This window comes from Somniosus microcephalus, chromosome 5 (genome assembly GCF_052327205.1).
Source record: "Somniosus microcephalus isolate GS21.2 chromosome 5, FLI_Smic_1.0, whole genome shotgun sequence".
NCBI classification, from domain to species: domain Eukaryota; kingdom Metazoa; phylum Chordata; class Chondrichthyes; order Squaliformes; family Somniosidae; genus Somniosus; species Somniosus microcephalus.
The window spans coordinates 184,281,642-184,295,704 of NC_140991.1; the positions used below are offsets into that span (position 1 = coordinate 184,281,642).

The following is a 14,063-nucleotide window of genomic DNA, read 5'->3' on the forward strand; positions in this document are numbered from 1 at the left end:
AGAACTTTCCTAGTGTGTGTTTTAAAAACTTTATATACAATTTCTAACTGCATTAGATAGTCCATATTGGAGTCTCACTGTAAAGGGGATATTTGCTGTAATTGTGTGTAGTCTGCAACACTATAATTTACGATACATTTTGATTATAATCCTCAGGATGAATTGCACAGCCTAATTGACCAGCGTAACGAAGTGCGCAGCACACTTTATGCTGCTGCAGAAGAGTTTATCTCTGAAGTAGACAAGTTGCCCATTGGAGATCGTGTAATTGTTCTAAAGGTTAGAATTTTTGATGTCAGCTGATTCCAAGCATAAAATTCTGTGGTATGAATAACTGTTATCTTAAAACAAACTCCTGTTTGTTCATTTTGAGTAGTAACGAATTCAATCTTCTGGTTATAATCATTTTATTCTTTAACTTCAGCATAAAACGCAATTTACAAGTGGAGTAGAGTCACAGATAGAGCGTGCAAACCTAGGCATGAGTTTTTCTGTGCTTCCTGAACAAAGGAAAAAGCTGACATTTATACATTATTTTCTTATCAAACTGGAGCAGGCATTGCCTAATATGGTAGTCTCTGGCTACTGCATAGTCCAGAGAGACATGAACTAAACATGAACACCTTTCAGAAGCTGCATTAACCAAATTCCATATGTTAACAATAACGAACAGCCGTTGAGCACTAATTTACCACTTTAGTAGGTGCTGAAAGGCTAATTTAGTAGTTATTGAAAATGGTAGTTATTGCAACAGCCATTTCCACAGTACTTGATTTATTAACATTTAATGGGAAAACATATACAGATCTGCGAGTAGATGTGAGTGATGCAAGGTTGCACTGATTTTGTATAATTTTTAACATGGTAATAGCTGCAGGGCTTGCATATTGCAATAAGTGACCTTTCGGTCTTTTATTTCCTCACTTTCTTATTCTTCCCATACTGCTTTCCCTGCGCAAGTGGAATGAGATAACCCCAGCCTTCCCCGGTGCTACTGCTAAACCAGTACTAGGTTAGATTGTCTTGGAGATGAGCTGATCATGTTTCTCCACCATCAAATGGGAATTTGAATGGAATTTCTCCAAGTGAAAGACTGAAAACTCAGCATGTAGGGGTTGAGGGGACAAACTCCAATTCACAGTATCCTCATGCTGCATTTCTTCTTCTTCAAATAACTTATCGATGACCAGGCCCCTATGGGAATAGAGCTGTTATCCTTTAGACTTGATCTGAAAAAAACAGTTTTCATAGTTGAGCTCTGTTAGAAAACCAGGATCTCTTTTGTATATGATCTGGGGGGGGGGGGGGGGCGGTACAGTAGATCAGTGTCCACTTGATTCCAGTTACAGCCCATGTACAGATTTGTGATTTTGAGGAGATTAATTTAGAAAGGAAGGAAAATTATGAGAGAATGCAAAAATGCGCACTTGTCTAGTTTTATGTGTAGTGTATGTGCCTTTAAGAGCCCCAGGTGTACTGTAATGCCGGTAATGGCCACTCGGGCTATATAAGCCTGTATATTGTGTTGTATCAGTTAGTTCCCCTCCAGACTTTGTTTAGTAAACACCTATGAAACCAACTCCTGTCTTCAGTGTCTCTATCAACACACAGACACAACAGTGGCGATGAATTGGAAACGGACTTACCTGCAATTTGGCAGCACCTCAAGGACATCAATTCCTCTGGCGTCCAAAGTTGAAGAAAAATCAAGAAAAAGCTGTGGTTTCACCAGCTAGCCAAGCTGGTGGCAGGTACTGCAATAATCCTTCCTGGGCGTCGGGCTGGGGCTCCAGCGGCTGGCTCTACAGCTAGGCCAAGCAGCGAAAGCGGAGGCAAGCAGTAACAGACGGGGAGGGAGCACTCGGGAGACGGCCGGCGCTGCAAGCAGGTCAGCGTTCAGACCTAGAGAGAGAGAGTCCGGCGGGAACGAGTCTCCAACTGTAAATAAATAAATAAAAAGAACGGAAACTGCGGGAAACAGCGTTGTCATCGGCGGAAGTGCGGGAAGCGCCATTTTTTTTCTAGGATGCCTAAGTCTGGCAATATTGATGCTTTTGATAACAGGATAGAGGATTGGACCACATGTGGAAAGAGTGGAGGTATATTGCACCGCAAATGGAATAGAAGATGAAAAAAAAGCTTCAGTACTTCTAAATCTAATGGGCGCAAAAACATATAGGCTGTTACGAAACTTAATCACTCCAGCCGAACAGATGGACAAGAATTTTAAGGAGATTGTTGATACCCTGCACTGCCAATTCGGGGCAGGACTGGCAGATTCTCTGCAAGACAAATTCGTCTGCGGTCTCCTAAGTGAAGGAACACAAAAAAGGCTACTTTCTCAGAGAGATTTGACACTGGACAAGGCTTTCAGTGCAAGAGGAGCTGCAGAAATACAGCAAAAGCCACAGGACTTCGGCACCCATGAAATGACACGGGGTTTCGAGAGATGTTATCGCTGCGGCAGATCCACCCATGACCAGAGGGACTGCTGCTTCAAGGACAAAGCATGCAGGCAATGCGGAAAGATGGGACACATTACACGTGTATGCCGATCTGGAAACAAAAAATCCACTAACAGAAAAAAAATCAATAAGGAAAAGCACAGAAAGGTACAAATGATGACGACAGTAGCTCCGAAGACCAGAAGAGCGATAGCGACTCCGGAAACAAGAGACTAAGCTCTCTCAAATTACATAATGTAATTGCCAAAGAAGATTACCAGACCATTTGGGTTACCCTCACGATAGCAGGGTCCCCAGTTAAAATGGAGCTAGATACAGGATCAGCTCTGACCGTCATAAATCGACGGGATTACGAGCGGCTATTTCCGCATATACCTTTAAAAGACACATCCATTATCTTGAAAACATATATGGGGCAGAAAGTATACCCCAAAGGAAAAATAAGGGTGCCTGTTGTATACAACGGCAAGGAAATACAGAAGTTGTATTTATACGTTCTACAAGATGGTGGTCCACCGCTGTTAGGACGTGAATGGATCAGGAAAATACGTTTAGACTGGCACTCCATTTAGGCACTGACTGTGACCAGTAAGGAAAAAAATGATGATGACGTCATACCTGAACGATTAAAAGACATCTTGGCCAACGCCAAGGAAGTGTTTCAAGAGAAACTAGGAACCTTGAAAGGCATCACCGCCTCAATAAAAGTGGAAGATGTGGCAATTCCCAAGTTTTTTAAGGCAAGGCCGGTGCCATACGCAATTCGTCCAGCAGTCGAGGCAGAGCTGGAGAATTTGGAAAAGGCAGGCGTATTATCCAAAATAGATTGGAGCGAGTGGGCAACACCCATCGTCCCGGTCATGAAGAAAACGTTGAATAATGATAAATCTGAAGAACGGAGAAAAATTCACATCTGTGGAGACTTCAAGGTGACTGTAAACCCGGTCCTTCACACAGTACAGTATCCTCTTTCGAGGATAGAAGATATTTTCGCCTCACTATCCGGAGGGAAACGTTTCACCAAAATTGACTTGGCAGAGGCATATCTACAGATGGAGGTTGAGGAGGCCTCTAAAAAGTATCTCACGATAAACACACACAAAGGTCTGTACCAGTACAATCGACTGGTTTTCGGAGTAGCATCAGCTCCAGCTATCTGGCAAAGAGCTATGGAGCAAGTCCTCCAAGGGATTCCGGGGACTCAATGCTACCTAGACGACATCCTTGTAACAGGAGAAAACGACAACGAGCACCTTGCCAATTTGGAGCAGGTGCTCACTAGGCTGAGAGAACGGGGCCTATGAGCAAATCGCCCCAAGTGTGAATTTTTCCAGAATCAAATATCATATTGTGGCCACATAATTAATGAGGAAGGGTTGCATAAGTCACCTGAAAAAATTGAAGCGGTCATAAAAGCCCCAGCACCTGAAAATGTTTCACAATTAAGGTCGTTCCTGGGATTAATAAATTACTATCATAAATTTTTACCGAACTTATCAACTCTTCTACACCCTCTTAATGAACTGCTACAAACAGGAGTAATTTGGAAATGGAGCAAAGACTGTAAACGTGCCTTCCATAAATGCAAAGACTTAATCACGTCCAAAGAAGTTTTGGCTCATTACAACCCATCACTGCCAATCAGACTGGCATGCGATGCATCCCCTTACGGCATAGGAGCAGTATTATCGCATAAATTCCCTGATGGCTCGGAACGGCCGATAGCTTCTGCGTCACGCTCATTGAACTCAGCTGAGCGTAACTATGCCCAAATCGACAGGGAAGCACTCAGCCTGGTATGGGGAGTGAAGAAATTCAACCATTACCTACACGGACAAAAATTTACCTTGTTGACTGACCATCAACCCCTCATCTCCATATTCAACCCTAAAAAGGGTGTTCCCATTATGATAGCGCAAAGGCTACAGAGGTGGTCCCTTTTTCTAGGGGCACACCAATACAACAAAGGATCAAAACAGCATGGGAATGCTGACGGTTTATCACGCCTACCGTTGCCAATGGTAGAAGAGGCACCTACAGTAGACCCAGTAGAGATGTTCCACTCTACCATAGTGGAATGTCTACCAGTAACAAATTCTGCCATTGAAAGGGAGACGAGAAATGACCCGACTCTCTCTCGGGTCTACGATTTAACAGTGAAGGGATAGCCAGCACATGGCGAACCACTGTTGCCAGCATTCTCGCAAAGAAGAGAACAGCTGTCAGTGTGCTGAGGAACCTTGATGTGTGGATCCAGAGTGGTGATTCCACCCAAACTCCAGGATAAAGTGCTAAAGGAGCTTCACGAGGGGCATCTGGGTGGAGTGAAAATGAAGAACCTAGCTAGGGCGTTTGTATGGTGGCCAGGTATCGATGGAGACATCGAAGAAATGACCAAGAGCTGCCTAGGATGCCAGAAGGTCCAAAACGCTCCACCACAAGCCCCTCTACATCCATGGGAGTGGCCCTCATCTCCCTGGCAAAGGGTGCACATCGACTTTGCTGGTCCATTTATGGACTCAATGTTCTTAATCGCAGTTGATGCACACTCCAAGTGGCCGGAGGTAATAAAGATGTCCTCCACCACCACGGAAAAAACCATCACAGTATTAAGGACCATATTTGCCAGGAATGGGCTGCCGGAACAGATCTGTTCTGATAATGGACCGCAATTTGTGTCCGAAGAATTCAGAAAGTTCTTAAAAAAACAATGGGGTTAAGCACTACACGTCCGCTCCATACCATCCTGCCACCAATGGATTGGCTGAAAGGTTTGTCCAGACCTTCAAGAAGGCCATAAAGGCCATGGGTAATGAAGACACAAAACTTCAGCACAAGGTGGATAACTTCTTGTTCGCATACAGGAATGCAACACATATGGTTACAAACCAAACTCCCGCCATGATGTTCTTCAATAGAAGCCAAAGATGCCGGCTGGATTTGATCAAGCCCAACATCAGAAGGGGCGTGGAGAACCGGCAATTTCAAGGCATGAATGAAAGGCCAACTAGAACCTTCCAGATAGGTCAGCAAGTTTTGGCCCGGGACTACCGTACCGAGAAATGGCAGCCTGGAACTATCTGCACACGACTAGGACCGCTGATGTATTCCGTGGACATCGGAGAAAGCATAATAAGGCGCCATGCTGACCAAATCCTAGAGTCATCCGAAAAGGGACAACCTACACCACAACTCTATACGCCTAACGATGAAGTAGAGATACCCATATCTACCTCCGATCCGGTGATACTGGAACCCGATGAACCCGACACTGGCATTCAAGACGAATCAGCCTTGCCAAAAGAACCTACTACACCACCGAGGCGTTATCCGGACCGAGTCAGGAAGCCTCCAGAGAGACTGACTTATAATTAATTAACTGCAGCAATGTGCAGATTATTTTTCTTGTAACATGTAATTAATAATTACTTAAAATATTATGTACTGGTTGGCTAAAAGGGGAGGAATTGTAGTGTATGTGCCTTTAAGAGCCCCAGGTGTACTGTAATGCCGGTAATGGCCACTCGGGCTATATAAGCCTGTATATTGTGTTGTATCAGTTAGTTCCCCTCCAGACTTTGTTTAGTAAACACCTATGATACCAACTCCTGTCTTCAGTGTCTCTATCAACACACAGACACAACATTATGCATTGCCTATGATGAGAAAACTGGCCATTTTGTCTCATGTCCTTTCTAATATACAGTGAAATCTGTACAAATTGACACTTACTGACAGTCCCAAATAATTTACATTATAATAGTCACCAACTGCCCCTTGAAACCACGGACACTCGCAAATTACGAACTACTGACAGCCTTCAATACATCAAGTCCATTTACAACTTAAAACACCAGACACGCAGGTAAGTACGAGGCGGCAGCAGGTTAAAAAACGGCTTTTGTGTAATGCAGATCTCTTTACCCAGCAAGCTTTGTGGCAGAGGAACTCCTCTCTCTTTAGGATTGAATTCTTGCACAGCTCTATCCCAGGGATAGAGGGGGGGTTTCTCTGCCGCAATGAATGCTGGGTAAAAAGATCCTCATTACACAAAAGTTGGGAACTGCCGGTCGGGTCGGGTGAAGGAGTCTGGAACTGGGGGCCCTGAAATCGCAGGGGAGGGCTGAAATCATGGGGGGCTCGAGTTGGGCGGAGCTGGAGACTGTGGAATGGGGGCAGAGATCACAGAAATCACAGAAACCCCACAGTGCAGATAGAGGCCATTTCGGCCCATCGAGCCTGCACCGACACATATCCCACCCGATCCCCGTAACCCCTACACCAGCACATATCCCACCCTATCCCTGTAACCCCACATATTTAATCCCCCTAACAATTTATCATAGCCAATCAACCTAACCTGCACATCTTTGGAGTTTAGTTTTCCCCATCCTCGGTTTCCCCTCTTCACCTGTTCTCGGGTGGCCTCCTGGTTCTCTGAACTTCTCACAACAGCTGCTGGCGTGAAACCACAGAAAAAGATTCTCATCTACATGGGATCCAATAAAATTTGTAGAAGTTTCCATCCCAGGGTTTTAAAGGAAGTAGGTGAGCATATTTCAGAAGTGCTAACTATAATCTTCAAAGTTCTCTGTTCAGGAACCGTCCCTTTAGATTGGAAAATTACGCATGTCACGCTGCTATTTAAGAATGTTGAGAGAGGGAAACCAGGGAATTATCAACCAGTTAGCCTAACATCTGTTGTCGGGGAAATTGCTAGAGTCTATAGTTAAGGATAGGGTGACTGAACACCTTGCAAATTTTCAGTTGATCAGAGAGAGCTAGCATGGATTTGTGAAAGATAGGTTATGCCTGACAAACCTGATTGAATTTTTGGAGAGGTGTCTAAAGTAGTGGACAGGAGAATGTCTATGGATGTTATTTATATGGCATTTGATAAAGTCTCACATAAGAGACTGTTATCTAAGGTAGAAGCCCACGGAATTGAGGGCAGATTATTGACCTGGTTAGGAAATTGGCTGTGCGGCAGGGGACAGAGTGTAGGGATAATGGGCAGGTACTCTAATTGGCAGGATGTGACTAGTAGTGTCCCGCAGGGATCTGTGTTGGGGCCTCAACTATTCACTATTTATTAACAACTTTGATGATGGCATAGAAAGTCATATATCCAAATTTGCTGATGACACAAAGATAGGCGGCATTGTAGGCAGTGTAGATTAAAGCATAAAATTACAAAGGGATATCCATAGATTAAGTGAATGGGCAAAACTGTGGCAAATGGATTTCAATGCAAGAAAATATGAGGTCATCCACTTTGGACTTAAAGTATAGAACAGGGTATTTTCTAAATGGTGAAAAGCTAAAAACAGTGGATGTCCAAAGAGACTTGGGGTTCAGGTATGTGGATCATTAACATGTCATGAACAGGTACAGAAAATAATCAAACAGGCTAATGGAATGCTGGTCTTTATATCTAGAGGACTAGAGTACAAGGGGGTAGGAGTTATGCTGCAGCTATACAAAGCCTGGTTAGACCACACCTGGAGTACTGTGAGCAGTTCTGGGCACCACACCTTAGGAAGGCTATATTGGCCTTGGAGGGAGTGCAGCGTAGGTTTAGCAGAATGATACCCAGACTTTAAGGGTTAAGTTACGAGGAGAGATTACACAAATTAGGGTTGTATTCCCTAGAATTTAGAAGGTTAAGGGGTGATCTGATCGAAGTTTTCAGGATATTAAGGGGAACAGACAGGATAGATAGAGAGAAACTATTTCTGCTGGTTGGGGATTCTAGGACTGGGGGCATAGTCTAAAGATTAGAGCCATGTCATTTGCCTTATTGCTTGCTGTACCTGCATGCTAGCTTTCTGTGTTTCTTGCACGAGGACACCCAAATCTCTCTGAACACCAACATTTGAAAGTTTCTCACCATTTAAAAAATATTCTGCTTTTCTATTCTTCCTACCAAAGTGAATAACCTCACATTTCCCTACATTATACTCAATTTGCCACCTTACTTCCCACTCACTTAGTCTATCTATATCCCTTTGCAGACTCTGTGTTCTCCTCACGGCTTACTGTCCCACCTAGCTTTGTATCATCAGCAAACTTGGATACATTACACTCGGTCCCTTCATCTAGGTCATTAATATAGATTGTAAATAGCTGAGGCCCCAACATTCATCCTTGCGGCACCCCACTAGTTACAGCCTGCCAACCTGAAAAAGATCTGTTTATCCCTACTCTGTTTTCTGTCCATTAACCAATTCTCTATCCATGCTACTATATTACCCCTAACCCCATGAGCCCTAATCTTGTGTAATAACCTTTTTATGTGGTACCTTATCGAATGCCTTTTGGAAATCCAAATATACTACATCCACTGGTTCCCCTTTATCTACCCTGCGAGTTACAGCCTCAAAAAACCTCTAATAAATTTGTCAAATACGATTTCCCTTTCATAAAACCATGTTGACTCTGCCTAATCAGGTTATGATTTTTGAAGTGCCCTGTTACCACTTCCTTAATAATGGATCCCAGTATTTTCCCAATGACTGATGTCAGGCTAACAGGCCTGCAGTTCCCTATTTTTTCTCTCTCTTGAATTGCGGAGTTACATTTACGACCTTCCAATCCACTGTGACGATACTAGAATCTAGGGAATTTTGGACAATCAAAACCAATGCATCTACTATCTCTTCAGCCACCTCTTTTAGAGCCCTAGGATGTAGGCTTTCCGGTCCAGGGGATTTGTCAGCTTTTAGCCACGGTTGGATCACTTTTCCCATGGAGTTTGTTTCTCAGTGGAATGTATTTTTGTTGAGAATTTTGAAATATTTCTTTAAATGCTAGCCACTGCTTATCTACCGCCATACCTTTTAATCTATTTTTCCTACCTCCCTTAGCCAACTTGCCCCTCATACCTAAGTAATTGGCTTTATTTAAGATTGTGGGGGAAAAATTCAGTTGTGTGCGCCTCCCATTAGTGCCTTACGAGGGCGCTAATGGGGCGCAAAGCAACTAGCGCCCAGGCGCGGCAATGTTTACGGCGCTCGCGAAATTAACTAGACATTTTGCGGCGGCGCTAAACACTACTGCCACGATCTCCTGCACCGGCAGATCGTGATGTCAGTCGAATGCACAATGCCCCAGTAGCGCCCCGGACCGAATATTGAGTGGCGCCCCCTGCCTTACCGCCTGCCGCTAGCAACGACAGGTTGAGGGAAACGTTTTGCAGTCAGAAAGGGACTGGGGGGAGCGCTATTTAAAGGCGACCGCTTCCTGCCTTTTTTTGTTGGTGACATTTTTGCACCACGCATAGAGAGAGAGAGACAGACTTCTGGAGAGATTTAACATTGTGTGAAGGAGTTTTGGGTACTGAGCAACACTTTGCAGGTTAATTTTGATTTGCCCTTGTATCGATTTAAAAGAGACTGTGGGGGCTGCATTCTGAGCTCTTTCCCTGGGTGTCTCCATTGTTCTTTCCAGCAGATTTGATGTACAGGTCTGTCCAGGCTGAGATTCAAGGCTGCAATGAGCAAGTTGTGGATGGAGAGCAAAATCAACCCTCCCCTTTAAGATAAAAACAGAAAATGCTGGAGAAACTGAGCAGGCCAAGCAGCATCTGTGAAGAGAGAAACAGAGTTAACGTTTCAGGTCGATGACCTTTCATCAGAACTTCCCTTTAAGAACTGGCCGGCGCTAGTGTGTTTGTGCTCCATTGCTAACTGACATCACATGAGCTTCGCCAGCGCTCTGAGGTAGCGCCTCGCTCCTCGGCCTTTGCGCCTTAAGACAGGTGTGAAGCGCCTGATGTAGTGCTCCAATCACCTCCATGGGCGATAAAAGCCAAGTTTGCCATCGGAGGCGATAATTAGCGCCGGGCGCTAAACTTTGCGCACGGCTGATAATGGCGCCCCCAAACGGGGCGATACTGAATTTTTCCCCCTAAGACTCTAGTTTCGGACTTAGGCAAGTCGCTCTCAAAATTTATGTAAAATTCTATCATATTATGATCACTCTGCCCCAGAGGATCCTTTACTGTGAGATTGCTAATTAACCCTGTCTCATTACACAATACAAGATCTATAATGGCCTGTTCCCTGGTTAGTTCCATGACCTATTGTTCTAGGAAACTTCCGAATGCATTCCATGAACTCGTCCTCCAGACTACCTTTGCCAATTTGATTTGTCCAGTCTATATGAAGATTAAAGACCCCCAAGATTATTACATTACCTTTGTTGCAAGCTCCTACTATTTCTTGATTAATATTCTGTCCAACGGTATAACTACTGTTAGTGGGGGCCTATATACTACTCCTACCAGTGTTTTCTGCCCCTTGTCATTCCTTATCTCCACCCATACTGATTCTACTTCCTGAACTTCAGAGCCGAGATCCTTTCTCGCTGCTGTCCTTATGTCATCCTTTATTATCAGGGCTACTCCCCCTCCTTTTCCATTCTGCCTGTCTTTTCGAAACGTCAAGTACCCTGCAACATTTAGTTCCCAACCATGGCCACCTTGCAGCCACGTCTCTGTAATGGCTATTAGATCAAACCCATTTATTTCTATTTGTGCTCTATATAATTAATTTATCTTGTTAGGAATGCTTTGTGCAATCAGATAAAGAACCTTTAATTTAAATTTTTTACCATTTATTCCCTGCTTTGACCACCTTCTCTGCTACACTGCTACCGTTAAACACTCTGTCCCTTCCTGTCACACTCTGCTTATTTTTACCCAGATCGCTACACTGCTTTATTGCCTTGACCCTTCTCTTTAGATTTCTAAGTTTCCCCTCACCTGACCACCACCGCCCCCCCCCCCCCTTTTTAGTTTAATACCGTATCTACAGCCCTAGTTATTCCATTCGCCAGGACGCTAATCCCAGCCCGGTTTAAGTGGAGCCCGTCCCGACAGAACAGCTCCATTTTCCCCCCAGTACTGGTGCCAGTGCTCCATGAATTGAAACCCCTTTTTCCCACACCACTCTTTGAGCCACGCATTTAACTCTCTGATCTGCTTGACCCTATGCCAATTTGCACGTGGCTCAGGTAGTAATCCAGAGAGTATTACCCTTGTGGTTCTGCTTATTAATTTAGACCCTAGCTCCTAGCTGGGTGGGACTGTAAGTTATGAGGAGGATGCAAAGAGGCTTCAAGGGGATATAGACAAGCTAAGTGAGTGGGCAAGAACATGGCAAATGGATTATAATGTGAAGTTATGCACTTTGGTAGGAAAAATAGAAAAGCAGAGCATTTTTTAATTGGTGAGAGATTGGGAAATGTTGGTGTTCAGAGGGACCTGGATGTCCTTGTGCACGAATCACTGACAGTTAACATGTAGGTGAGGCAAGCAAATGGTATGTTGGCCTTTATTACGAGGATTTGAGTATAAGAGTAAAGTCGTCTTACTGCAATTATATAGGGCCCTGGTAAGACCACACCTGGAGTATTGTGTACAGTTGTGGTCTCCTGACCTAAGGAAGGATATACTTGCCATAGAGGGAGTGCAACGAAGGTTCACCAGACTGATTCCTGGGATGGAGGGATTGTCCTATGGGGAGAGATTGAGTAGACTAGGCCTATAGTCTCTGGATTTTGGAAGAATGAGAGGTGCTCTCATTGAAACAGACAAAATTCTTACAGGGCTCGACAGGGTAGATGCAGGGAGGATGTTTCCCCTGGCTGGGGTGTCGAGAACCAGGGGGGCCACAGTCTCAGAATAAGGGGTTGGCCATTTAGGACAGAGATGAGGAAAAATTTCTTCATTCAGAGGGTGGTGAATCTTTGAATTCTCTACCCCAGAGGCCTGTGGAGGCTCAGTCATTGAGTATATTCAAGACCGATCGATAGATTTTTGGATATTAAGGGATATGGGGATAGTGCAGGAAAGTGGAGTTGAGGTAGAAGATCAGCCATGATCTTATTGAATGGCAGAGCAGGCTCGAAGGGCCAAATGACCGACTCCTGCTCCTATTTCTTATGTTCTCCTCAAACTCCCTCAGCAGAACCTCATTCATAGTTCTACCTAAGTCGTTGGTTCCTAAATGGACCACGACAGCTGGATCCTCACCCTCCCACTCCAAGTTCTTCACCAGCCGCGAGGAGCTATCCTTAACTCTGGCACCGGGCAGGCAACACAGCCATCAGGCCTCTTTTTCGCGGCTGCAGAGAACAGTATCTATCCCCCTGACTATACTGTCCCCTACTACTACCACATTCCTTCCTTCTCCCCCCACTTGGATGGCCCCCTGTACCACAGTGCCGTGGTCAGTTTGCCCATCCTCCTTGCAGTCCTTTTCCTAATCTATACAGGTAGAAAGTACCTCGTACCTGTTGGACAAGGTCCAGGGCTGAGGCTCCTCCATCACTACATCCTGGGTCCCCATACCTTCCTGACTCGCGGTCACACCCTCCTGTCCCTGACCACTGATGAACTCTAAAGTACTAATTAACCTAAAGGGTGTGACTGCCTCCTGGAACAAAGAGTCCAGGTAACTCTCCCCCTCCCTGATGCATCGCAATGTCTGCAGCTCGTACTCCAGCTCAACAATTCTGAGCCGAAGTTCCTTGAGTTGCAGACACTTACTGCACATGTGGTTGCTCGGGATCGCAATGCTCGCCACAAACTCCCACATGCTGCAGTTACGATACACCACCTGCCCGGCCATCTCTAACCTTGTTTTATTTATTAATTAATTAAAGATTTTAGTCAATCGATATTTTAGTTTTATTTATTTTATTTAGTTTAAGTTATTAATTTAATAAGTACTCGCAAGTTACAGTTTCTCAGCTCTTAATTTAACCCCTTCCCTAAATCAGAGAGCAAAAAAGAGCTGTAATACTTACCAAGCAATCACCACCTTGCTGCCTGTGACATCACTCTTCAATGTTTTTGAATCAGAGCCTCGCGCTGCCGCTGCTTTAATTGTGGAGGGAGGGAGGCCCAGACAGGGGTCTGCAGGACGTTAATCACCCCCCTGCAATTTGGCTGTGATTTGCCAGGCATTCTGGCCCTAGTGCAGCCACCTTGCCCTGTGCAGGCTCCCAGGATCAGGACATCCTCCCTTGGTGGAAAATGAACTAGGAACAACAAACAGAAAATTAACTGAAATCACATTCTGCTGGCAGAGCAACAGAATTAGGCATGATCCCAGGTGAGGGCAAAAAAAAAGGATCACTGCACAAGAGACCACCAATCCTGGAATATTTGGCTCATCCGATTTACTGTACATACAATGACCTTTTTGATAATAAGGATACCTGCAAATAAAAGACACCTGATGCAAGTCTCTTAGATGTCCCTAATTTACAGGTTTTACTGAATGAATAAGATAATCCTTTTGTGATTTAACAGGTTATTCTATTTAACTCTATACAAATTCCCAAGAATATGATTACATAAGACTCCTATTAAAGCAAAATGGCTGCTCCCTGTTATCACTAATTTAAAGAATTGAGAAACTGCCACCAAACTGCACAAAATGAAAAACAGTCAATGTGCACTGGATAGAGTTTACACTGGGTCAAAAATTAAGCTGCTTCAGCTGAGATAGTGAAGTGAGTAATTATTGTACATTTTACCCAAAACAAGATTACAGTTTTTTTCAGAATTTACACTAACTCAGTGTGGAC

The 14,063-nt window shown here is 44.4% G+C and overlaps 1 protein-coding gene across 7 annotated transcripts in view; it reads left to right on the forward strand.

The window, feature by feature from the left end:
* Positions 1–14,063, forward strand: part of stk31 (serine/threonine kinase 31) — a 165,220-nt gene that overhangs the window by 106,254 nt on the left and 44,903 nt on the right. For all 7 annotated transcript variants that reach the window (XM_085988491.1, XM_085988490.1, XM_085988486.1 and 4 more), the window contains exon 11: positions 157–279. In XM_085988491.1, coding sequence (XP_085844617.1) covers positions 157–279 — 123 coding nt within the window. The remainder of the gene's footprint in view (positions 1–156; positions 280–14,063) is intronic.